At 36.4% G+C, this 27,809-nt stretch overlaps 1 protein-coding gene and 1 non-coding gene across 6 annotated transcripts; one reads left to right on the top strand and one right to left on the bottom strand.

The window, feature by feature from the left end:
* LOC135636321 (uncharacterized) lies at positions 1-27,809 on the bottom strand. 5 transcript variants are annotated; one of them, XM_065148002.1, is made up of 16 exons: positions 27,685-27,809; positions 27,366-27,602; positions 24,733-24,791; positions 21,086-21,130; positions 20,810-20,918; positions 20,349-20,458; positions 17,909-17,977; positions 17,045-17,785; positions 9,949-10,463; positions 9,738-9,802; positions 4,590-4,669; positions 3,161-3,265; positions 1,585-1,724; positions 1,376-1,501; positions 962-1,114; positions 1-637 (listed from the first exon to the last, which is right to left on the bottom strand). In XM_065148002.1, exons 2-16 carry the CDS (start codon positions 27,514-27,516, stop codon positions 508-510), a joined length of 2,598 nt encoding a protein of 865 aa, XP_065004074.1. In that variant the 5' UTR covers positions 27,517-27,602; positions 27,685-27,809; the 3' UTR covers positions 1-507. The 5 variants fall into 5 exon arrangements, with proteins under 5 accessions (XP_065004074.1, XP_065004075.1, XP_065004076.1 ...); XM_065148003.1 differs by lacking the exons at positions 21,086-21,130; positions 27,685-27,809 and having other exon boundaries at positions 20,810-20,933; positions 27,366-27,678; XM_065148004.1 differs by lacking the exons at positions 21,086-21,130; positions 27,685-27,809 and having other exon boundaries at positions 27,366-27,678.
* LOC135637435 (U6 spliceosomal RNA) lies at positions 13,764-13,864 on the top strand. The gene has a single exon (XR_010496281.1). It is a non-coding gene; the product is annotated as a U6 spliceosomal RNA (small nuclear RNA).

Here is a 27,809-nt window from a genome sequence, read left to right as displayed (position 1 = left end):
TACCTCAAAATAGCTCCATAATTGCTTTACTATTCACAGCTGACTAAAATATTCTTCTCTAACCAGTAAGATCCACGACAATTTATTGGAAGTAGTTCCGCTATCAAATTCTGGGCTATACATCAAACTTATTTAGATAATTATGATACAGGGATATCATGCTGACCATAAAATATTAACACAATTAGTTCTGTTTATAATTTTTACCAACAGAATTAGCAATTTACAGTTGCTATCTGCTTCTGTATTTCTTTTTCCCAAAAGAATAGGAAAAATAAAAGTATGATGCCCATAGGGAGATGAAAGACCAAGAAAGTCTATCTCAATAAAATCTCGGAGGTAAGCAATCTTCGGTGCAATCAGCCTTCGGTGAACTACTAAATGCTTGCAAAAGGGAAATCCAATCTGCAGTAGTATAAATGATCCTTTGCTTGGGTGAAGATAGAGTTGGCAAAAGTGTCTACCACACTGTAACTTCCTTGGCCACATTGAGCCTCAAAACTGTGTTTACTCGGTTCTTGGCAAGGAGTCCTGCCGTGTTAGCTCATAGGCAGGCTCTTGTTGCTCATTGCTTTCATTTGTCCGCATCGAGTAAAGGAAGAAGAAGGAAGAAGTGTATATGGTAATGTGCCAGAAGCTGCCAATTGAATGAAAAATCTCAAGTAAGAAGCATCTTGATAGTTTAGTCATTAGCACAATGTCAGTAGAAATGCCTTCATATAATGGACTAATAAATCTTCCCAACATATAAATAAGCCTCATTTTGGTTGGTAAAAATTCTTGTATGAAGGCTACTTGTAGATGCAGATCAGAGACACTAGCTCAGAATAAAGTAGATGCACAAATATGATCTGGTAGCAGAAACATATTTTCACAATGCCCCTGGCACAAGTACTGCCAGTGCAACATGATTCACTAGATTGTGATAACTATACATTCGAGTAATGAACATATCACATACCTGTGCCAAATCCAGTAGCTCTCATTGGCTTCTAGTGTCCGGCATGCTGCTGCCAAAGCTAATGTGAAGAAGCCCAAGAGTAAGTATAGCCAATGAAATCTTTTCTGGAGTGTTCTGATGAGATTCTGGAGCCAACTTCTCAAATTTTGCCATCTGTTACAATGCCAAAATGAGGCCAAAAAGCATCTAATTGATGACTGCTGAGATGCTAATTAGAAATTGCGATAATACTATAAAGTTCCATATTCACAGCCTTCAGAGTGAAGGGAAATCCATCAAGGACAATGGTGGAAACAATGTTAATTGTATTAAACCTATCATAGACAATGTGCTACTGATAACCAACTCATGCAGAAAGAATTTGCAAATATAGTGCTAAATGCATTATTCACAGAAAAGATTGTGAAAGTATACCTTTCAGGCATATTTAAGTCGAATCTCAATGGACAGTGAATGGCTCTGTGTACTGAGAACTCCAAAAACCATCCCAAGAGAAGACCAGCAGTCCCTATTGCTACAACTATAGCAATATTTGCTGACCTGACAATAAAACAACATCCATGCATAATAACCTCACTATAGTGTAAAATTTGAGGAACAAATCACTTGTTCAACACAAATACCTGGTTGCACCCGTTACAGCCAACAGAGCAGTGAGAATTGATATGCTAGTGTGAATTGCCCTCTTTGAAGCCTCATCAATGGTCGCCATGTAAATGAAAGTGCTCACCACAGCCATGAAAGAAAGCCAGAAGTCGAGAAACTATAATAAGAGATAGACCAATCCACATGAGCAGATATTTTTCACAATGCCAATATTCTAAACCAAGTCACTAGCAACAAGAACCACAAACAAATCTGTAACAGTTATTGGCTCTAAAATCTCTGTGCTTTGCATGACTAAGTCTTTTATCTTTGTAACAGCCACCTTTAGATTCTCAATTTTTTGTAGCTGTACATAGATATGCTTTGTTTCTTTGTTCGCATGAGAGATCAAATACCCTTTTGCCCGAAAATTTCACAATATTCGGATGGTTTTATATTGAGCTGACTCTGGAAATCAGGTAACATTCCTTCGGGATAGAACCAATTTTGGTTGTAGAATTAGTCAGACAATTGCAACTTTCATAGGAAATTAGATTGAAAAAGGTAAAACCAATGCTTATGCAAGTTTAAATAGAATAAATTGAAGAGAGTGTAAGAGAAGCAACATTCTCAGTGCAAGCAAAGGTGAAAATTCACTTTCTATAATAAAATTAAAAAAGGGATCTAGCTGTTAAACAGTTAAAGTATATTTTTGAAGATCACAAATTAATATTTTACCTTTTAAATAAGATTAGATAGAGTTTTAGGGATAAAGAATTCTTAGTTTAAAATGTTAAAATATATTTTGAAAGATTTCAAATTGATGTCTTATCTTTTAAATAAGATTAGATAGAGTTATAGATATTAGGAACTCTTGCATTTTGCATCTATAAATAGGTGGTATCTACATGTGTAAATCAGTCAAAGCCTCAAGTATTCAAGCCAATAGCACTAAAGTCTAAGAGTCGTTCAAGATCTCTAAATGTTTTTCCTTTTTAGAAGTTCAATAATTTTTTTCTTTTCCATCTTGGTTTCTTCTTCTTTTATTTGGTTCGATTTTGGGCTAGTAGTACATTGTTACTACTATTTGAGAAAGGGTTGTACTTGCATGTGATCCTCCCTTTCTTCACACTAGCAACCCACCATTTTCTGAAGGAAACAAATGGGTGACTTGGAAAGCATCATGATGCTTAATTGATTTCAACACTATGATAAAAAATGAAATAAAATGATAACAATTTGACTTTAGATTTGTTCCATTATGATGTGCAATTTTTGCACCTAAATACTATTATTCTCAAAGATCAGCAAACTTTTTTATGGCACCACCTTTGCTAAAGCAACCAGTCATATTGATAAATGGATCAGTTAATCATCCAGCTTCAGAAGCAATAGAAGTTAACAAAACCATTCTATACCATCTGCTTCTGACTAGGGATTGCAGGGCAGCATTATAAATCTGATGATATTGCCATCAAACTCAAAATAAGTTCAGCTCAGTTCCCCTTTAACAATATCAGACTAGGACAAAGTTTCTAATACAAATAGTGGTTCAAAGAGGAAATATTTCCACTATAAAGACTGATGTACAGGTGGACAAAGAAAGAATCTAACCTGTAATACATGGAAAGACAGTACACACCATGTGCCTCGATCACATGCATGATACAAACCGCTTGAAATTCCACTAGAAGTGAAGAGCACCCATTCAGCAAATGCCTGATTTGAACAGCTACATGGTTAACATAAAATTCTAAGCTATCTGCTTCAAGCAAAACTAGTAAAGAAGAACATCCACAATCGAACGCCAACAAGATATTCTTATAATTATGTCCTAATAAATTGGTGTGAGCAATGTCTCGTCATCATTAACTTTACAAAGAAAAAGCACCAATTAAATACATTTTAAGCACCATGCATTCCTAGGTTCAGCAAACAGAAGTTACAAATGAATTTTAACGATCATTACATGGGTTTAGACTAACGGAGAGAATTTTAAAGTTAATTAACAATTTTTTCATTTACGTAAAATTATTATTGAATCAGGATTTATAGTATTATTTTGGTAGGATTGTCATTATAAAATAGCATTTAGATATAATTCCAGCGAAAAATCATTCAATGTGTTTCTAGTTGTATCCATGACTGAATTCTTAATATTGAAAGATGTCCTAAAATCTTAATTTTCCAGAGACAGCCATATTGCCTATATTATAAGCAGATGCAAACATCCTGGGATAGATCCATTTATCCTTAAATTAATGTTAGCATGTTTGCAGACAGGTTAAGGTCAACTTAGCATACTATCTTGTCAGATGCTATTGAAATTCAATTATTGTTCTTACACATTTCTCTGCATTCAATTTAGGTTAACAGGGGTTTTCTTTGAGAAGACACATCGTCGATAATGGATAAACCTAAAGATGAGTGAGGAACTGGTGGTAGGTAGAGTAACTTGAAACTGTATTGTGACTGGAGCAACACAATCAGTGTATAACAGCAGGGGGAAAATGTAAAAGCAGTGTTCAAATGCAGATGATTCGTACTGAGAGAGAAGGCAGCAAAACCATGGAATCAAGCCTAGGTCAAGCTTAGCAAGGACAAATTTTGTCAACATTAGCAAGCAACATTAAGTCATTTTTTAAGACACTTAAGTTGAATCTTACCTGGAAACTTAAGGACAACATGAAGTAGATATCAGAGCAAATTTATGGAAGACATGTCCAAAACTGCATCAGCTAGGCTACTATAATTATCATGAAAAATAGTCATACTACGTACTAATTGAATGTATCTAGTATTTTCTAACATGATATAATGCATCTAGTACTTTGAACCAGATATCAGTGAATTTAGAATTCTTAGATGATTGAGAGATTGTATTTAGAAAACAAAAAAAGAATCTCATCTCCAGGACAATCTTGTAAAATTCTCAGTCAAGTAAAAAAAATTAAACTATTATGTGGCAATTCTGATATAGCAATGAGCACAAATCAACTTTTAAAATGATAAAGAAATTATGATTTATGATGATAGAGCATACTTTTTGTCGAAGTGCCCAGAATGCAGGTAATATAGCTGCTGCATTTGATGCAACAAGAAAGATCAACTGCCAAATATGTCCTGAAAATAAATAAATATATATCGAACAGAGACTTTATAACATCATAAGCAACCAAAAAATGGCAAGTGATATCATTTACAATATATACAAGGAGGAAAGATATTATCACATCAACCATGAACATAACAGAAATATTTTATAATTCTGTTCCAGATAAAATGAGTGGACAATGTAATCATTATATTACTGACATTACTCAATAATAATAGTGAATCAAGCAATGTATGTGTATCATTACTTTTGCTTAAATTTTAATTAGAAAATGAATTACAAAAAGAACAAATTGACCAAACCAGGCAACATTTGCCTTCAATATAATCTGTGTGGTACATAGAAAATGGTAAATAGTTTTGCTTAGCAATTGGACCTTGTTGTTAAGAGTACAAAACTACTTCTTGCATCAAAATATAACCATAAATCAAGTAGTTGTCTTTTTTCGTCTTTAGAAATGTGTTGGACTTCTAACACTTCTGTGGTTATTATGAATATATAGCTTTCTCGAAAATGTTATATATCAATAAACCATATTACCTGAAAAATGCAACATGAGAAGTATATCAAGGGAAATCTTAGCAACTGAAAAGAATTAACCATGAAAGTCTAATTTATGAGAGACGAGTTCCATGCTGAAAAAACATGTAACTTAATCAATAACAATATTCTGAATCAATAAGAGGACATAATGGGACTAGTAAAACTATTCCCAAAAAGATGAGGCAGCTAGCTATATGGAGGTCTTCCAAATAACAAGTTCATTTAGATAAAGTTCATTTGTCAACCGGATTAGTGTTCTCGTATCTTTAGAATGTAGTGAGATACCACTCAAAAGGGAAGAAAAAAAAAAGCAAGGAACATGGGTATAAATTTGACAACTTAGAGAACCCAGAAACTTCAAATTCAGCAAAGAAATATGACTCGTTTATCAAAATCAAGAACAATCATATTCATACAAGAAAAAGTAAACAATAAGTTCATACAAAAAATATGGACATTTTTTTAGGCATGGCAACAAGATGAAAAATATAGACATTTCAACATTATGAATGAGCCATGAAAATTTTTCCAGCCACATGCATAGTTGATGGAATCTGCATGAACATTAATGGAATCTTTGTAAAATAATTTGATAAATAGAAATGAAAAACAAAAAAGAAATTCAACAAGTATAATTTCACGTGACTGCTGCATGGGTAAGGAAATGCTTCAACATGAACTTAACATGATGTAACAAATTGCCGTGATCCAAAACCTGATCAATCCCTTAAACCAATTAGAGAAAATCTCATGATTAAGAGATTCTGAATCCCATATTTAAGGAATTTTATAATCCCATAAGTAAGGAAATCTATCCCCTATATTGGGCCACTCAATCAGTATCAAATCAGCCTATATTATAGAAAATTAATTAGAATCAAATATTATACATAATCAATTTTCTTAGTTGTACAGGTTGTAATCAACCTATATATGTCTTCTTTTATATACAGAAAAGATTAATGAATGAGAAAAATTATATTCTCTTGTATTTATGGTATCAGAGATTGATTCCTATAGGAATCATTTTTTCATCTTTCTTTTAGCCTTACTTGGTGAAAGTCTTTTCCTCTATTCTGCCACTCTCCATATCAGCCCCAACTACTTCTTCTTCCTTGTTTGTTTGTGAGGAACCTACGCTACTATGTCCGAAGGAGAGAAGACAAAACCAAGGCTTCTATCTTTAACAAACAGCTTAGGTGGCAATCCATCCTTACTGATTACAATGCATAAACTCAACGGACAAAACTTTCTTCATTGGTCTTAGTCCGTAAAGTTGTATATTCGAGGAAGAGGAAAGATCGGATATTTGACTGGATCAACAACGGCACTTGTAGAGAATGATCCCAAGTTCGAAGTATGGGATTCTAAAAATTCCATGATCATATCATGGTTGATAAACTATATGGAACCAGAAATTGGTCAAACATATATGTTTTTACCAACAGCAAAAGAGTTATGGGATGTTGTGGTCACTCAAGACATATTCAGATATAAGAAATTCAGCTCAAGTATTTAAGATTACAAACGAGATCAGAGAGCTTAAACAAAGTTTAAACAAAGAACTAGATGAAGTTCATGGATGGATATTGGGGAAAGATTCATTGCCATCTCTCCAAGCTATATTCTCCAAAGTTAGAAGGAAAGTAGAAGACTAAGTCATGATGGAATCTTTCATTTCATCCATGGTTGTAGAAAATTATGCACTTATTATGATGGTTGAAATTAATTCTTCTGCTAATGTTGTGAAATGTAATCAAAGGAAAGAAGATGATAAAGGGAAAGTATGGTGTAATTTTTACAATGAACCAAGACACAGAAGAGAAGCTTGCTGAAAGATATATGGAAAACCAGCAAATTGGAAGAACAATCAAGTTCTAAATAAGGCTAATAGCCAAGGACTTCAAGTACACAATCAATCTGCCACCACCTCTAAACGACCCAAAAAGCCTTTGTTCAGCAAGGAACAAATTGATCAACTATTTAAGTTTCTGAACCAGTCCCAAAATCCTAATCCTTCTCCTTCATTATCTTGCTCTTTGGCCAAGAAAGGTAATTGTTTCACAGCTTTATCTGCTTCTTTTGGTCTTAGGGCTCTTTGGATCATAGATACAGGTGCAATAGGCCATATGACTAGCCCTTCACACTTGTTTTTCTCCTACACACCTTGTCCTGGAAACTCTAAAATAAAAGTTATTGATGGATTACTTTCTTCTGTAGCAGGAAAAGGCACAATTGCAATTTCAGATTCCTTTGTATTAAATTATATGCTTCATGTTCCTAATTTGTCTTGTAACTTATTATCCATTAGCAAACTCACAAAGGATTTGCATTGTGTTGCTAAATTCTTTCCTTCTCACTATAAATTTCAAGACTATATTTGAGGAAGACGATTGACAGTGCTAAAGAGAGTGAAGGACTTTATTATCTTGAAGAGGACGCTACTTGGACTAGACATGCTTAGTTGACAATAAATATTAACACTCCTACTAGTAATAAAATAATGTTATGGCACTAGAGACTAGGTCACCCAAGCTTTCCTTATTTGCAAAAGTTTTACCTTCATTGTTCGAAAACAATAATAGTTCTCGATTTCAATGTGAAATTTGTCGATTTGCTAAACACCATCTCACTATTTTTCCTTTTCGGCCTTACAAAGAATCCAAACCATTTAGTCTTATACATAGTGACATTTGGGGTCTTTTTAAAGTGACAAATCTGTCTGGAATCAAGTTGTTTATAACATTTATTGATAACCATACAAGAGTATATTGGGTTTACCTCTTAAAAGACAAATCCAATGCTGAAAAAACTTTCAAGAACTTTCATACCATGATCCAAAATCAATTCCAAGCAAAAAATACAAGTTTTTAGAACTTACAATGGTAGAGAATACTTTAGTGTCATTCTCAGTTCCTACTTGTTAGAGTATAGAATAATTGACCAATCTTCATGTGTTGATAGCCCCTAACAAAATGGTATTGCAGAACGAAAACATAGACACCTACTTAAAGTAGCACACTCTCTTTTATTTACCACTTATGTTCCTAAATATCTTTAGAGATATATCATTTTTACTGTTTCATATTTGATTAATCAAATGCCTATCAGAATATTTAATTTTCAAACATCTCTTGATCGTTTATCCTCCATTTATCCACATGTGAAATTGTTTAACTCTCTTCCATCAAAGGTATTTGGGTGCATTGCTTTTGTCCATATTCATAAGAATCATAACCATCACGTGAAACTATTTAACTTGAATCTCATGCATTAAAGTGTGTGTTCATTGGCTAATCCTCGACTTAAAAGGGTTACAAATGTTATGATGCTATATAAAAAAAAATGTCACTATGGATGTCACATTCTTTAAAAATCAAACATATTTCCAGCAAATTCATCTTCAAGGAAAGAATTCTACCTAAGAAAATTGTTTTTTAGAACTATCTCTAGCAATCACTATTTCCTTGTCAGATTCATCTCATACTTTCACTCTACCAGACCTACCTAGCCAACAACTAAATAGTCCTATTGATACTCCTGAATCCAAATCTCCAACACCACAACCCAAATCTCCAATGCCACAACATGTTATTGGATAGTCTAGTTCTAGGGGAGATAGCACTATAATTGCACTTGAGCTTCATGTGTATTCAAGACAGTGAAATCTAGAAAAAGTCAATGTTCACCCTCCTGAGTACTACTAAGAGTCTGAAGATAACAGATCCAGACATAGACACAGGTAACTTTATTCCTTACTCAGATCTTGATGTTCTCAACTTCTCATTGTCATTAGAAAAGGAATTAGATCTTATACGATATATAAATAATTTCTAAATATGTGTCCTGTCATAGATTATCTCCAACCTTTAACGCTTTTACAACTCATTTGTCCAGTTTAGAAATTCCAAAAAACATATAGGATGCTCTATTAATTCCATAATGGAGAGAAGCCCATATTATAGAAAAGGAATTAAAATAAAATATTGTACAAAATCAATTTCCTTAGTTGTATACAAAAAAGATTAATGAATGAGAAAAATTATATTCTCTTATGTTCACCAACATAGTCCATTAACTATCATTTTGCTCATCCTAAGCCTAGAAATCTAGGCAAAAGCCACTTATCTAAACAGTCCACTTTATTTGCCAGTTTGACCAGCTCAAAGAAACAATAAAGGGCATCTATCACTTCCTTTTCTCGTTGTTGCTTCTAGGTGTCAAGCATCGTGCATTAAATCCTCCTAAATGTTAAGCCTAAAAACAATCTCTAAACTCTCCTTTCCCTTTAATTCCATTCCCTCTCTAATCCCCTCCACTTCCCGCACCATACCTCACCTTTTCTCTCCAAGGCCATCCTTCCACCTCTCCCCTTCCAAGTACATAGATCATTTCTCTCCTACTTTTCCATTTTTTGTGATCATTTGGCATTCCTTAATTCTTTTTATTGGTTGACCTGCACTTAAAAGGTCACTCATGACCCAGCTAAAGGTTCGTATGGATTTCAGAATAATTGATATAAAGCAAGATTACCTTTATGTGTAACAAGTTCATTGCTGCAATCAAAACCTCCATGGTCACGATCACATGCACAATAGCTGGAAGGAGAAAAAGAACACTAACTATGAGAAATAAGACTACAGTGGAATCATAATAAATTCTAAGAACTTAGACGAAATCAAGAAAACGTAAAAATTGATGGTGAATTCAAGTATAACAAATTTTGTGAAACAAATGGAATAACCTGTAGAATGTCAACCCGCTTTCATCGATAGAATTGCGACATGCCCCATGATGACTACAGTGATTGGGGCATCCCTCAAGCCAAATGGACATGGTAGTCTGATATTTGTTATTAGCGTTCAAAGGATGCTCTAATCCAATGCACCAAGTTCCTTCTCTAGCAGACAAAACATAAAAATCTATGTTTTTTCCGCTTGAATCGTCTGATGCCAAAAACATGGAATCATTGCTTCTGCTTGTGCTATTTGCAAAGTAATCCCAATTATCCATGGTTAGTAAACCACTGAATTTTGTGTATACTCCATAATTTAACTTTGTATCTGAAGATAATCGAACATGCATATTAGCTCCTGCTGCACCAGTAGGGATATCGAAAAAGAAATAAGTCCATGCAGTTTGCTCAACAGAAGAATTGCTCAAAAGATTATCCAAAGAGAAACCAGCATCTGTGGACCCAAGTTCACTAACTGGGAGATAATAAGATGCAAAAGGAACGGCTGAATTTTTGGAAGCTCTCTGCAGGAAGACATTTTCAGAAGGTTCATGAAGCTTTATAACGAAATTTACCAGGCTTAAAAACAATAAACCAGAAAAGTTTGCCATATATGTCTTTCCAGCTATTACTTGATGTTTATAATGTTGAAGCAAGTTTTAACATCTCTAGCATATTTAATTAGATGTCATATAGTATTACCACAAGAAATAAAACAGTCATATTAGACAAAACGAATTCAACCGGATTATGTAATTACAGTAAATTCGTACAAACCACTTTAAGCATGATACAACATAAAAAATGATAATATCCTTTGCACTAATGAAAATGAACTCCAACCAGACAGATCAGACAAATTATCGACAGATATGGCAAAATAAGCTTTGCACATAGAACAAACCAAAAAATAAAAACAAGATACATGATATAAGCAATTGTGCACTTGCTTAATTCCATAATATCATAAACTTAAATTTCAGCACAGTGCCACATATAAGAATATAAATGTTATAAGGGAGTAGATAACCGTGGATGAGTTCTGGTACAATAGAGAGATAGCTCTGTGATTATGGTTCAAGTCATAAGAATAGTCTACAAAAGGAACTCCTCTTTATCCCCTTGATTTTAAGAGACTTGCATAATTTATAGTATATACTGCCATACCATCCAGCCTTGTCCTGTCCTTAGCTAAAAATTGCCTAAAGCGTGCAATCCACAAAGGACCTTCACACAGAAAACCCTACAATAACATGTCATCGCACACGAAAAGGACAAGTTAACCAGGATTGCAAGCAACACAAAACAGCTAACTTATTAGGCACAAAAGGTTCCTGCAAACAAACCAAACAGTAATGGTCACACACGAGGGGGCTCAATGTTCACTTAATACTTTCATTGAACAAAAAGTGGACACACTAAAAATGTTGCACCATCCTTAGACATATAACCAAGGTCCCATCCAGCCTGGTGCTACCCAAGGTTCTAGGATGTTGAGACAGCTAACATTTCATTGATCAGGGACAATCTCAATACTATTCAGCCCTGTTTGGACAAGCAAAGCCCAAGCCTAAGAAACAGCAGCCCTCTCACCACAATCCAAGTCCTAATAGGACTTGGATTAGGGCAGCCACCAAGCAAGAAGGGTGCGGCAGCCCTACAAGGGAATTCTAGGTGTTGCACCCCACAAGACCCTGAAAAAGAGAATCCTAATTGTTGCACCCCACAAGGAAAGTCCTTAAACCTTAAGGACTTAGGGCACCCCTCACCCTATAAAACAAGGGGTGCATCCCCATCAAAAACGAACCAAGGAAGCCTTTAGCAAAGAGCCAGCCAGCCCTAGTTTTGCAGCCTCAGAGCAGCGAGGAGAAGAGAGGGAAGAATTCTGTGCCGCTATAGCCAACTTCTTCCAGTTGCAGCCTTCTTTCTCACATTCCAACAGCCTAAAGCTCTGCCCCAAAACTTTGTCTAGCTGTTGCAAGAAGTCTTCAACACCTACTACCTATTGTTCAAACCTCTAGAGGAGGTTCCAGCAGTGAAGAGAGGAGGAGATCGAGAACCGACTGCAACCACAACCTGTCGAGAGCACCGACGTGCTATCCAAAGACAACCTGCGTTTTCACGCACCCATGAACTTTCTATCATGCTTTTAATTCCATTGTTTTAAGTCTTGTAGTTAGCATTTTAGTTTTACAAGCAATAGAGACTGTTTTCTTTTCGTTTTTACACTTGGCCTTTTTGCAATAGTTCTCTCCTCCATCAAAACTTTCATCCGTAAGGTGGTTTCGAGTTGACGGATCATCGAACCCAAACCCTATATGGATTATTCATGTCGAAGGCCACCCATTAAAAATCAAACCATGGCATACGAAAACAGGACTGTTACGGCTATTTTCCCAATATGCAATGTCACATAGCCATAAACATTTCTAACTTTTACAACACAAAAACAGAAAAACAAAAACACTTCCATGAAAGGAAAATGGGACAGATAGTATTCAAGAAGTCAAAGTCATAAAATGATCTCCAAAAAGAAGATTCAATTGACAGCTTCGTGGATGAGTGGTCTTGCTTACTATACTTCGTGCCCTGTGCAATCTTCCTACAAGAAAATACCCGAAAACACCAAAAAGCAACACTCAACGATGACATAAAAGCATCATGTACATGCGTCGAACACCTTGACTACATCACTCCATGACATTCTCCCTTGTTTATTCCTTCGACGCCTTCGTTGAAGCCTTCACGAACGCCACAACTCGATCATCTTCCACTGTAACATGCTTCTCAGCTTTTACTGTTGAGATGTCAAATTCGATATGTTTACTTTGTTGCAACTTGTCACTGGGTTGGTTTAGCTAGGGTGGTTGGCTGAGTTGGAACACTTCATGTTGAATCCTCTAGATTGATTGTTTGACAAGAGAAGAGGTTTGGCCTTTGCATTTAAACCCCTTTGAAGTGTCACCTTGCAAGAGCTTGAAAGTTGCTGGTTGGAGCTGCACCAATACCATATCATAAAACTTGAAGAATCTGTAGCCTTCTCGCATGAAGTTTACCCCTCGCATCTTTAGATCCTTCATCTCCTCCAAGTACATCTGCACTATCCCTATTTTTTTAGGTAACTTGATGTGTGGATAGTGCACGAACATACTAACTTCAACATAGCCGAATAACCAGAGGTGAGGAGTTGATGGTTATTGACTTTTAAGCACTTTGAAGAGACTTCCAATTGATGTAGAGCTCCATTGCATAGGTGAGAAATATTGGCTTAATTCGATTGGCTTCACCAAATTCCTCACATTGTGCTCCAAGCTAGTTACTTAACTTTACCCACTCTTTGCCATTGCATTTCTGTTGTACTAGAAGTGTAACACCCCGATTTAGTCTTACATCAGAAGTGGGTCAAGACTAAGATCGACTTATAAGAGCTTGATGGTTGTACTACTGATAACTTCAGCTTAAGCATTTTGAGACAATAGTTAATAGTCAACGAAGTTAACAAGCCAGTTATCCCATCAAGGCAGACTATAATAATTGATATCAAAGCCGACCTAATATTAGAGTAGTGAGAGGCGAGTAGGAAAGGACTACCTATGGATAGGGCCAAAGGGCATGTCATAGTATGGAGCCAACACTAGGCTAAGTCTCACATGCACCATACTATGGTTTGATTCTAGGTTATGTTAGGCCTTGATGACAATGACAACAAGTCCTTAAGTGGGGGGTTATAACATCTTGTTTTAGCCCCACATTGGAAGTGGGCTAAGAATAAGATCGATTTATAAAGATTTGATGAGTATATTTTTGTTAACTTCAGCTTAAGCATCTTCGAAGACATCCGATAAAATTAAAACGACAAAGAGAAGATTAGTATGGCCCTTGCGCAAGGATGGCATGCACAAATCAAGAAATGCTCCAAATTTCTGTCACAACCCGACCTAATAGGATAACTAACCTATTAGCTTCGTTGAACTTGAAACACTAGTCCAAAATACTTAAGTTGAAGTTAACAGTATGACACCCATCGAACCATTAGAAATCAATCTTAATCTTAACTTATTTCTGACATGGACTAAACCAAGGTGTTATAGTCTCCCCTACTTAAGGACTTGATGTCCACGTCAAGCTTAGTGCATTTAAGACATATCCCAATGGTGGCTCCACAACAATGTGTCCTTTGACCTTGTCCATAGGTAACCCTTTCCTACTCGAGTCCCTCACCATGCCCCAATACTAGGTCACCTCTAATACCAATTGTCACAACCTAGCTTGATGGGATAATCAACCTGTTAACTTTGTTGAGCTTGAACCACTAGCTCAAAACACTTAAGCTAAAATTAACAAGAAGACACCCATTAGACCATTAGAAGTCAATCTTAGTCTTAGCCCACCTCCGATGTGGGACTAAATCATAGTGTTACAATAAGTATTACTCTAACCAAAGCTTGATTTCGCCCTTGTAGTTTTAGTCATGCATTTGGGATCAGCCACACCGCATTTATGGACACAACTATGCTCTCTTCTCAAGAGCATAAGTTTAGTCAATGCTCGGAAGACCTATTGTTGTGATACCAAAACACAAGTTTGGTCAATGCTCAAAAGACTTATTGTTGTAATACCATGTCGCATCCTTATACTATGTCGCATCCTTTGATGTTCATGGCCTTCAGTCTGACACTTTCTCAATTGAATTCTTTTTGGTTAGTTAAGTCCCTCTGGACTCGAGATCATCATAATGCTTGCCTCTATTGATCAACTGCTTCTGCACATCATGTTACCAACGAAGCATTTCTCGGATGTGACTTAGTAAGCATTTTCTATCTAATCTTCTATTAATCAAACGGTAACTTTTTCATGTGGCCACAACCATCCACTTGTTCCAGGTACCAACTCTAATTCTCTATTTTTTTTTAACCGTTTACTTAGCATTCGTAAGCTCGGTCTTATACATCGAAAGCACCAATATACTTTTGACAAAAGATAAGCACCGGAACAATTTAGCATCCAGTAGACCGAAGATTCTCGGTCTAGAAATAATGTCAAATGTGGATGGTCAATTGAATCTTTGATTCCTTCACTGAGTTTGAACTTTCATTCCACCTTACATCATCCTCATGAAAAGGGCTTTAGCGACTGAGTTATTGGTACACCAGCATATTCTGCAAGAGTATCGGTTTTGATGAACCTTTGCTTCATATTAAGGTCATTTAACTCTAATTGCATTGTTATGAGATAGTTATAAGGTCCTTCGAAGCTCTTTTTGAAAGTGGCACTACGCATGGAATCACAATCCAAAAGAATTCAGGAATGGTATGGGTACTACTTTTGCCTCATGTAAAAACTCCATCCCAAGAACAACCTATAAATTGTCCAAGGGAAGCGCCATAAAGTTAGTGCTCCCACTCCAATCTTCGATCTACATGCCAACTCCCTTTGCCAATCTGGAAATAGGGTCTACCTCTAAATCAGTGATTTCAATAGGCGCTCAAGCGAGGCGAGGCGAGGCTCGAGCACCTCGCTTCATTTCCAAGTAGCGCGCTTCAAAGAGGCACCGCCTGGGCACTCGCCCGTGCCCAAGCGACAGGCGCTTCGGGCGAGCGCCCAAGTTAAACCAGGCGACCGAACCAGCGTTTTAGGTCTGGTTCGATCTCTGGCGCTTTAGTTGGTTCAATCGAACCAACTAAAGCACCGATATTAACCTTCCTCTCGCTGCTCCCGCTCTCGCTGTAGCTGCTACCGTTGTCGCTGCTACTGTCGCTGCCACTATCGCTGCTCGCTGCTCGCTGCTACTGTCGCCGCTCGTCGCTCCCGCTGCTCACTGCTATCGCTGCCACTATCGTCGCTCGCCGCTCCCGCTCCTGCTCCTGCTGCTGCTTCTCGCTACTACCGCTGTCGCTGCCACTATCGTCGCTCGCCGCTCCCGCTGCTCATTGCTACCGCAACCACTGTCGTCGCTCGTTACTCCCGCTGCCACTGCTCTTAGTCAGCAGCCTCGATCTTCCTCTTACTCACACTCTTCTCACTTCATATACTATTAACAGTATATTAATATTATACTACTAACCGTATACTAGTAACAATATTTTTATTTATTAGATTAATAATATATTATTTTGATTTTAATACTATTAATTTTTATTTATTTGAAATTATTGTTATTGTTTTTAATTGAGACTTTTTGTTAATGTAATATTGTAATTTTACAAGATTTTCTTAATTATCATATTTTTATTTAAATAATTATATTTATTAATTATATTATATATTTTTATATTTTAGCGCCTCGTTTCGCTCGCTCGCCTAGCGCCTCGAGCGTTTTTGGACCTTGGCGCCTAGCGCTTTTTAAATCACTGTTCCAAATTGAGTGCCTTCATGTGGCTCGGACTCTTTACCAACTTCAATTTGAATCGTTTTGTCTCTTGATTGGCTATAAATTTATGTGTGGCTCTTATATCTATTAATATGAAAGTTGCCTTTTCATTAAGTCTAATGTCCATGATCATCAACAAGTTGTCATATGCTTACACCCCTTTCAGTGTTGCTTATAACCGGTCCCCAACTTGACCTTGTATTACATTTAGTAGTTACGCCACCCCAAAATAGCCAGGTGTAAGTTTGTCAACCACTACCTTATGCAAACAAAAGAAAGTTAGCGTGAGAAAACTTATCACGCATATCAACAGAGAAAATAAAGTAAATCCACATGTTTTTTCTCTTTTTTAACTTGCACAAATTTTTCTATCCTATACCCAGTTGCAAGATATAGTAACAAAATAAAGATATAAATTGCGGATAAAATAGGGAGCACAAAAGCTTATAATTGTCTTCATCCTTTTCCTGATTTCTCCAAAAATTTAGCATCCTTAACATTAAGGACAATGATTCTTCTCTTAGTAAATATTTCAATTTCCAAGACCTTTGTGAACTTGCAGTCAACAATGATTTTACTGGATTAAATATGGCTATTAGGCTATTAGCAAATGCACCTCAAAGAAAAATGTAGCTCATATATCCAGATGGAGACTCGCACTTGTGAAGTGGCAAACTAGAGCACTATTCAGAAATTCCAGCAGAAAAAGGAAACAAATAGTAACCATAATCCTACCTGAAGTGTATGCGCTTCCCATGTACAGTTGAACCCAGCCTTTCCACTACTGCACTCAGGCACTTGCAACATAAAGGAAAAACACAGACTTCCATTCAAAAATGTTTCTTGCATTGTTCCACTTGCTTCTGTCTGGTTAACAGCTTGAAAGGCAATATACCATCGTCCAACTTTTGGTGAATTGACAATTAAAGGGGCCCTACTTATATCCGTAGAATAATCATGTAAAGACTTGAGTGGCATTGCATTGTAGCGAGCATAAGACATCAGTAGAATTTCACTAAAATTTCCTAGGTTTTCTGTTGAAGATGTTTGATTCAACCTCAAATCAGTAAGAGAAACAACAAACTGGGATGTTATAGAGACTATGTCCACAGCATATATATTCAACTCCCCATTTCTGAGACATGACAATTCAATTGTATTGTTGCATGTCATGAGATTTTCGGCGGTGACAAACATGCTAGCATTGTTATCTACTTGTTTATATTTCATAGTCATCCATTTGGATGACAAATGATAATTAGCTTCCTTATCTTCTCCAGCTTGAGCCATATGGTTTAAACTTCCCCAGCTGTACATGTTTAAATCTAATAGTTTCCTGGAGTGCTTGTCTATGGAAGATTGAAAACAAGGAATCATATTAACTGACTGGTTACAGTAAGGGCCCCATACACCCATGGTGGAACATCCTTCAATGACAATGCTGATACTGAATATGTATGCTTTTCCTCGGTTAATCTGCAACATTGCACATATAGCTTTAAACGAGTATTTATATAATAAGATAAAATAAAAATATAAAGCTGAATTGTCAATGCACCTAGTGCATAATACACTCATTTTATAATTTATAGAGCATACCATTTTTGACTGTGTGCGAGCAGGTCCAAGTCCATTGAAGAACCCAAAGTACCATATTCCAGGAGATATCTGGAGAACATAGTCTTTTAGCAGAGCATTCCAACTTTTTATAGAGAAGTAAACTGAGACCAAGTCATGAAAGAAACCACAGCCAGATTCTCAAGTCTTCTCAATAAATTTAGAAGTAACTATTGATTGTCATTGACATGACAAAAAACACAGTTTAATCTTGGAGAGAACTGAATTCACATGTACAAGTTTAAGATCAGTATATCAAGCCACATCTACACAGAATGTGACTGAGGTACAAAACCTGTAGAGAAGAAAATATGGCATATCAAAACCATTATGTTAGGGTCTAATTGTTTAGTCCAGAGACTAAACATTTGGTAATCAAACTAGAAGAAAACAAAATATTGTTCTTTCTAAAAGGCAAAAAAACGAACAGGTCTTCTTTTGTTAAATGACATGAACCGAAGAGAAGTGCCTACAGTATCACTGATGTGTGACAGCTAATGGCTAGCCAAACCAACCAAACACCATAAGGTGTTTTCCCCACTGGAATATTGAAATCAATAACCTCGAGTCCTAATTCTCTACAGTGAATTGAATACTCTAGTTTGGTCTCAACAATTACTCTTTACCTGGCGTTTGATACTCATCCCAACTCACATGAATATTTAGAATAATTTTTTGCACACGTTTTTGTTTGAAAGATGAAATTGGAGTAGCAACCAACATTGTAGATGGCAAACAGCAGGAACATACAGGTAGAGAATCTTCATAGAATATAGTGGGTGCTGTTCTGGGCACTACATGCCAAAAGCAGACCACTAAGATAAACCCATGATTGTATAGTGTTAAAATAATTCAAATAACTTACTATAACAAAGAGCCAAACAAAAGATGTTCACACAGTTTACCACACAAATTTCATGCAAAGTTGACGTTACGTACCATTACAAAATGAAATTTTAACCTGATTATCTCCAACATATGCAATATCAAAATCTCATATTGTCCAAGAAAATATACACTAACAAAGCATGATAATATTTTAATGTGATGTATGATCAATCTACTAAAGCACAATAAAAATTATTATACTATAGCCTATCCAATATATAGACAATAAGATTGGATAGACAAAAAACGAAATAGGGTTTAAAATACCACCCGCTATGGTATGATAGGGCAGTATTTACTGGTCCAATAGTTCTACCAAATATGCAGACTAGGGTAAACTCAGGCGATACAATCGATACAGGCCTATATTGTCCGGTACATGGCCTGTACTGCTTGATATGCTGGGTATAGGGCCTGTACCACCTAATATAGGTTGATACATGTATGGTACCATGAAGTTTCCATTTTATTTTGTGAGTGTACCGAGTGCCAGTACCGGCCCAACTCGGACTGATACAGCATTGGTACATGAAATTATGCACCTCGAAACAAAATATTATAAAGTTGGGTTGCGCAGCCACTATCCGAATATAGGATAGAAGCAGGTAGTCGTTTTATGGCTGCTATCATTACGAAACAAATTAAGGTCTCATGATATATTAGCATAGTGCTTAACTGCAATAGTGGCTGTTTTTTAACACATTGCATACAACAGCATGCAAGATCCCAACTTTTAGGCAGTTACATGGAACTTTTCCTGCCAGTAAAGTAATATCACTAGTCAAACTTAAGTAATACAGAAAAGGTCCATGTAAAATTTATAAAAGTCTCAAGTATTGTGAAACTGGCAAACTATCAATGGACTTGGACATGCTCGCAAACAATCAAAAATGCTATGCTACTATGCCAACCATGCTTTACTAATACCAATATTTGGAAGTTAGAAAACCACACATACAGAAGTATATCATACAAAGACACTATAAAATTTACAAAAGGACCACATTTGATGGACAGGCATAATTTAAGTATCTCGAATGAAGATCCCATATAATTTACAAAAGGGGCTTACAGTAAGTATATTGATCAAAAACAGATAACGCAAAGATTCGTGTGGTTCTGCCTTTGGATGGAGGAGTTAGAAAGTACACCGAGGATGTTCCTAATAAGCATGTTGGCAAGAGGTGCAGATACTGCAATAAGTCAGTTTCTAGCCTAAGTTTATTAAAATTTAATCAAAGTTGAACAGACATTGAATATATGATACACACAAGACACAACATTGTGTTTATCTAACCTAAGAAATAAATTAGGCAAAAACCTCAGTTTCAACTTTCCAGTTTTTATTTCATGGTGAACTTACAAAAGAATCTACACAAAAAAGAGAAATACATGGTTTTGTAGATATGTTAGAAATGGCAGGACATCTTTGAAAATAAAATGCTTTGAGGTGAATTATAGCAATAAACAAAGAATGATAACAATTATAAGACTTAGCAATTACTTACATAAATTGTGAAGTTATGACAATTACCAGCTCATTCGTCAATGTCACTGATAGGTTTTTCTGAAATGGAATGCATTGATCTATGAAAGAGAGATTGGATGCACCTCCAAAAGATCCATACAGTACAAACTTTGACACTACAAGATAAAATGTATTTCTTAGATATAATCATTCCAGGGAAGGTAAGGGGCTCTCAGTCTACCCCGCAGAAAGATAGACCACACTGAGACAACATCAAAATCCTATCATTTATGGTTATCATTCAAAAAGGCTTGCAGGCTTAAGGGAAAAGATCCAATAACTTGCAATCAATTGTCTCTTTGCAAGAGCATGAAATTGTCTTTTCTTGGGACATGTTACTGTAATACTTTAGAATATTGAACATAACTGCAATAACTTGAGAAAACTCAAAATTGATTTCATAATTTAGTCAAAACCTTCTAATTTTAGTAGGACTAGTGAACGCAGATGTTTAACTAGGACCATACATGAATCATCCAAATGGATGCCTGAAACATCTGGAATAGGAGGACTGCCACCTCTGAAGCATACCAAGGGAAGGTTACTCTTTGGATATTGTTTTGCTTGTTCCTTGTCCTGTAAGGTTTGAGGCTATAAATTAGTCAACAAAATATCATGATATGAATCAAAATGCTCAGACACATCAGGAAGATTGAAAGAACATACTCAAGTATAGCATACAAGACTGGATGTCATATAAAACAATAGACAATAAAGACTGTAGAAAGTATGTCGTCAGATACCTTTAGTGCCCTACATCCTTTTCCCCTTAACATTCCATATGCATTCTGATGTAAATATTAAATAGTATCATGAAAGCTGTAGATAACACTGCTGGCGCTCACTGTTTGAAATGCCAACTTCTCAACAATGGATTAGCTCATTAGGCTTTTAATAAAGAGGCAGCAAGTGTCCATGGTCTAGCAAAGGAATTTAACAAATCACATATGCAGAAAAATAGACCTGCAAATTCGACTATCTTATAGTGGGCCTATAGTGTGGAGCCCTTTCAAGTAATAAATCTTTCGGTTGTGTGTTATTTTAATGTGAATGTAAGCAAAGCCTACTATCTTATGTCATGATAGATAAACAGAAAGAAGAAACATAAAAGGATAAAAGGGCAGAAAGAGAAAAAGGTAGAAGTTCACAAGAACATATGAAGGATTGGCTTCACTTGTGAGCAAAAGAATTCACAGTTGTTTATCGCCTTTTGTTCCCAAAACTCATGATGGAATTCTTTGGAGGTAGTTTACTTTAAGTTGATTTCCTAAACTATTTTAATCAAGGTATGCAATACCGTACCGTACCGGTGTTTAAAGGTTGGCTCGGTATGGTATGGTACCATGTACCGAGCGGTACGCCAGGGCGTATCGAGCGGTACACCTAATTTGGGTGTAAAACCCTCCGAAAATACTTGAAAATAAAAAAAAATTAGGATAGGGTTTTTAAGTTAGAAATAAATATAGTAATAGCATAAGTTTAGCAAAAATCAATGTAAATTAGGCAAGAATAGTATCACATATCTTTTTCGGGTTTTGAAGAATATATTGTGCAAGGTTCGTATTTCAGTCCATTACGGATTGTCCTTATGTAAATATTAAAATATCTACAGAAAAATTATTTGAATTGTTAGACTATTTTGTTACAATATAAACTCTAAAATTCAAATGAATTAAATAATCATATATATAGATCTACCTGATTACTGATTCTACCACCAAAACGAACGACAGGCCTCCATGGGTGGTTGATCGGGGTTCTCGATCCTATATATCTGCATATCAATATGATATGTTTGTTGGACTCAATCATGAAATTGATCGCATGACATAATGTATTGATACACCATTTGTCATTGATGCATCAATGTGGTGCTGATCGTCATGAATTATATTTATCTCTTGAGGCATATATCGGTGAATGTCAAAGCTTCTACTTTCGCTACTGATCTACTGCTATGTATCATACTGTTGCTCAAATAAGGATAACCAACTATCGTCATATTGTTGTTGCCCGTATGATTCTCCATAATACGATGGCTGTGAATACGATGAACTTCTTTCTGTGTCTATATCATGTAGGTTGTGTCTATGAGAAAGGGCTCCAATGGTCAATTTGACCGTTGGAGCATTATAGCACTGTTATAGTGCGGTAATGGTCGATTTCAATCGTTACCGAGTTGTATCGGGCGGTAATGGTCGAATTTCGACCATTATCGCCCAATATTATCTTGTATCGTCCGATACGGGGCGCTTTTAAACGTTCCACCCGATAGCGAGCGGCCCGCGTACTGGTATACCGTCGAACCGATACGAACCGCCCGTACCGGGTGGTACCTTTCGAAAATGCATACCTTGATTTTGATAACTCTTGACGTTCCATCATCTCTCAGAAGATAAATATAAATAATTTATGCCAAGAGTATCTCAGCAATCTTCAAGCCCAAAGATTCATGCTCAGAATAATGTGAACTTCTGACAAACCTGTTCTGCAATGTTATGGTTAAGACATGGCCTTCAGTTCCATCTGTCCAACTGCATGAATCAAACTTAGCATCTAGCTTCCAAGTTTTTCTTCACTGGTACATGCTTAGAGTGAATCTTACCTTTTAGTGCTGGTTACATGTACCAGGGCGATTCCATAGAATTTTAGAGTATGGACAACACTTGCCCACAAAGTTCAAAAATCTATGGAAAAACGTGGTCGTGAGCAATTAAATGGACTCCCACGATGTACTTGCATTTGAAGTTATATCAACCAAGAAAAGGTGAATATATCAGTTGATGAATTTGTCTCATCCCAGGGCTAGTGTATCATCGGTATATCCTAGAACAAAAAGATCAAAGACATCACACAGCTCCCATAAATCAATTTGTATATGAAGTTCTGTCTACCAAAAACTAAATCTAATAGTCAAAGTCTCATATCTGATGACCAAACCAGAATCTCATAGTAGTTCCATTACCCAATACAAATTCACCGACTTTGAAGCTAATTCATATTTCACACTCCAACATTGCTCCAGATAAAGCAGAAGACTAAACACTCGTCATGGGGACTTTGGCCTGCAATGCAAGTATTTTTCTCATGCCAAGATGTTCCATTGGTAATTCTTTTCTGCAAAATAGGATGTCTTATTTTATGAAGTAGAATAAAAAGAGGCAAAAATAAGATGGAGAGATATATGGTAGGTTCAACCCTTCTAGAAGCTATTTTGATATAGGAAAGTTTTTCCACATGACTAACAACCCTCTGATGTGAGAATTCTGCATTGTCATATCTCAATCAAGTCTGATGGGAATAATATTCCATAACTCTTGTTTTATTGTGTAAAAATAAGCACAAAGTCCTTAGGTCCAAAAAAATGAATGTCTGATGGTATTCAAGGCTCGATAAATTTTAGGCTGATTAAAAAGCTGACATCTGTCTTTTGGATGGAAGAAATAATGAATATAACTTCTACCATTTCTTGAAACGGTAATGTTATACCCTCCTGGAGCCTAGGAAGCACGGACACATGCTTTTGGTAGACATGTCTATGTCTAACACATGTCAGACACATGGACACGGTCCACAGACACACATGCCAGACACTCGCGTGCAATGCTACATTTTCGTGGCCCTCACATGAGGGTCATAAACTTCGCAAGAAAAGAAATCTAGAGATCGTCGCAAGGAAATATATATCAATTCTATCTAGAGATTGTTAAATATTATTTGATGTACTCAACCTTTATTTTCGATACTTAAATCTAGATTATTTTAATTATTTTAATTATTTTAACATGTATGATGATATTTATTTGTTCAAATTGTTGAGTTCATAAAATTTTAAGTATAAATACTATAAAACTCATGTTAATCAAATTATATATATATATATATATATATATATATATATATTAAAAATACACGTGCTCTCGTTTTGTTCGTGCCCTATTTTTTTAAAAAAAATGATGTGTTGCCATGTCCGTGTCGTGTCGTGTCGTGTCGTGTTGTGTCCATGTCCCATGTTTGTTTCTGTGCTTCTTAGCCTGGAGCAACCATCTTTAGTTATGGTTCCATGAATTTCTTAAAGGGGAACAAATCATATACATAAGCGCTATTCAAAATCAGTCAACAGAAGTCTGGAGAGTAAAGCTCAAAATTGTACTAACAGCTAAAATACAAGAGCCAAACTTGAAGCTTATAATTGATTTCATACTAATTGCAACTTGCTTATGCATTTGAAGGTGGTGACATTATAGAAATCAGCATGAAAAGAATCAGGAAAGTGTTGCTACTGAGAACTTTAAAATTAGTTTTATGAAGGTACACAACTATGCAAAAGTTTGAAAAATAGTTAAAACCAGCATAACAACAGTAAAGTAAGTGAAAATGACTAACTTACAATGTTAACATTGGACACAAAATTGATGGCCATTGATGAGAACCAAGGCGGCAGCTCAACTGCAATGAAGTATATATATAAGGTTCAGATATATACAATTGCAGTACAGGGATCAAAGGTTTTGATTCTGCAATATAGAGGCATGGTTGTAAATTTATATATGAACTATGACATGTGCCAACAAGAAAAGGTTTGTATCACATTCTGGGACGTCGAACAACATCTTTGAATGCAATCCACAAAAAAAACTTGCTTGCTCACTGAAGAAATACATACACAAGATAATATTCAACCATTAGCTGTGGCTAAAGATAACTAAATTTATTTCGTAGACTTTGTATTTGGTTGGATGTCAACTTAAACCCTGGGAGATATCTATAACCAATGAAAAGCCCCACAACATGAGATCAAGCCTGACAAAAGGCTTGGTTGGAGAAGCGGACCATGGAGCACAGTTATCCAATAGCATATTTAGTATAAGAGAGGCCAACAAAATAATATGTTGTTGGGAATTGAGTATGAATGACAAATCACATTAAAGGAAATAAGAGATAGATTAGTTTAATTAAACGGTAAGGAAGAGAATGCTCAAGGCAGAAGAAGGCAAGAGGGGGGACGAAGGAATGCCTAGAGTAAGATAAGTGTGGATGATTCTACATGAAGAAAATTCTCAAGTCATTTTTAAGTGTTGATGGTCTTGCAATGGAGAACCAACAAAGAGTAACATAGGACGTGAATGAGAGATCTTCAGGGAGGAAGGAAAAGGAAGAAAGGAGTAACTTTTACATTAAGTTGGAAAAGTTTGAGTAGCAAACTGAATGCATGAATGTATTCATTGATTCAAACTGGATCAGTTTAAGCTCAAGTAGGGTTGGACTGCTCAACATCTCAACCCAAGCCTCTCCCAGATAAGGCTGGATTGAGCTTTCTTGACTTGAACACTACTTTTAGACTCAGAATACTCAAACCCAGCACACCTGAAGTTCAAGTTGGACTCAAAATGTTCCAACCCTGCAATTACATATCCACACACACAATTTGAGCCACTAATCTGCATCATGTGATGGTAAAACCAGGTTACCTCAGATATCTGCATCATTTAAGCAAATTGAAATGAATGATTCTACAATTCTGGACTCAGGCACTCAAAGTGGAGTTTGCTTTCAGCATAACATTAGGTAAGGCTCATCATTAAAATGGTAAGATGTACATAAAGTGGGCATGTGCTTAATCCTTGTCCGGTGAACATGTTCTACCATCCCCCAAAATATCTGGATCACTTACAAATTCACTAAAATTAATGACCATCAAAATACCAAAGTGGCAAGACGCTTTTAACTTTTAAAGTTAAATATGAGGCGTTAAAATCTTGCACCTACGTATGCATTCAGAAGAAGCATTCAGTGCCAACTATTTTGCCTATTTACTTTCTGATGGTTCCAAAAAGAATAGTCATTCAAGATAACATCAGTCATTAAGAAAGATTTGGTCCATGATGTCATTATAACTAAAGACAAGTAAATAAGTACTTGATGTCAAATCATGAATGCACTGTTCAGAGCAAAGATCTTCTAAATAAAATCCTGGAGTGGAGACAAATGGTTGAAAAGAGAAAAATCATGGACTAGCTAAATTTCCTATGGTTTCTGATAATATAAACTACATAACCAGAATTGAAGTGTCAACACGTCTAACGTAAGTGCTACAATTGAAGAACCAGATAGACACAGATCAAAGTTTTTTCATATTTGTGAATCAAAAATAAACAAAATAAGATATATAATTCCGCTACACATCATCGTCCAACTACACAAGTGAGTTGAAGTGAGAATTTTCACCAAACCCTTAAAGTCGTTGCTAGAATCACAGGATGCAAGTTACTCTTTAGAACATCCGAATCTTCTCTATGTACACCAAAGTAGTAGCAAAACTTAGCCAAAATAAACAAGATTTCTTGTCAGAAAGAGGAAAAAGAAACAAAGAAAACCAAAGAAAAGCACACAAGATCAGAGCATCTTCTTTTAAGGACAATAAAATACTTCGGGCAAGTAAATAAATGTCGATGGACCTCAATCATATCAAGAGCATGAGCAAATTGAAAATATCGAGCTGATCGACACCAAGAGGCTCTTTTTTGTTCTCCCACAGAGGATTTTAGGAAGAACTACGGAAAACCTAGTACTCCGTTCCCGGTTATACGGCTTGGGGCGGGATTAGAGATTCGGAAAAGGTAAAGAACGTCAGAGAATTAAATAAAATTCGCCAACTAATTCCCTGGTATAAGATCCCCCTTCGAGCTTCAATTTTCCACTTAAAAGCCAAAACAAATATATTGAGCGACAGAAGAAGAAACTCCAACGAACAAAACCCATTCACTCTTCCGGAAAAAAGAAACTCTCGTCCAAGAACCAACCGCCAAAAACCCGCAAGAATGTCCAAGAACCGACCACCAAAACCCCATCAAGAACCGATCTTTTGATTCAAGAAGCCCCCAGTCACCGATTCCTCCAAAGCGTTCTCGACAGTCGGCAATGATCCCATCTTTTACATCAAGCAATCGAAACCGACAAGGGAGGCCGAGGCAACCAACATCATTCATCTTTTCTGCTTTCAAGAAACAACGGGAATCATACCTCGCAAGTACGTCCAGTCGTAAGGGCCGAGCCAGACCTTAGGACGGCTGAAGCTGGAGACGACGGAAGGCGCTTGACAGGCCGAGAAGCCCACCGTTGCCATTGCCCACGAGCAAAGGAGCACCAAAAGGCGGAGATTCAAAGCAGCCATCGGGGAGAGAACAAAGTAATGGAAGAGATCGAATCGTGTCCTCCTTTACTTGGTTCCCTCTTTTGGCCGAAGATTCACGATGATTCCTAAGAGAAGAATAAGAATCAAGAACCTTGCGATCGATCCCTGAGAGCAGCGGAGGGAGGCAGACAGAGAGAGAGAGAGAACCCAGACGAATGAATGTCCGCGCCAGGAGAGCTATGTGGTCAGTCCTCCGCGGCGGGCGTGAGGTTTCCCGTTGCGGGCGTGGAATTCGACATTGCCGTGGACCAAAGAATAATTTGATACGACAG

Source organism: Musa acuminata, chromosome BXJ3-4, assembly GCF_036884655.1.
Source record: "Musa acuminata AAA Group cultivar baxijiao chromosome BXJ3-4, Cavendish_Baxijiao_AAA, whole genome shotgun sequence".
Taxonomy (NCBI): Eukaryota; Viridiplantae; Streptophyta; class Magnoliopsida; order Zingiberales; family Musaceae; genus Musa; species Musa acuminata.
The sequence above is the reverse complement of the archived record's forward strand: the minus strand, read 5'-3'. Positions and strand labels throughout refer to the sequence as shown.

Excerpts from the sequence above, each read along its gene's own strand:
- LOC135636321 (XM_065148002.1), bottom strand. The coding sequence starts at position 27,516 with ATGGCTGCTTTGAATCTCCGCCTTTTGGTGCTCCTTTGCTCGTGGGCA. Across the intron at positions 20,459-20,809 it reads CATCCATTTGGATGATTCAT|TGTCAAAGTTTGTACTGTAT; the intron begins GTATGGTCCTAG and ends TTTATCTTGTAG. Across the intron at positions 3,266-4,589 it reads TCTGGGCACTTCGACAAAAA|GCATTTGCTGAATGGGTGCT; the intron begins GTATGCTCTATC and ends TGTTCAAATCAG.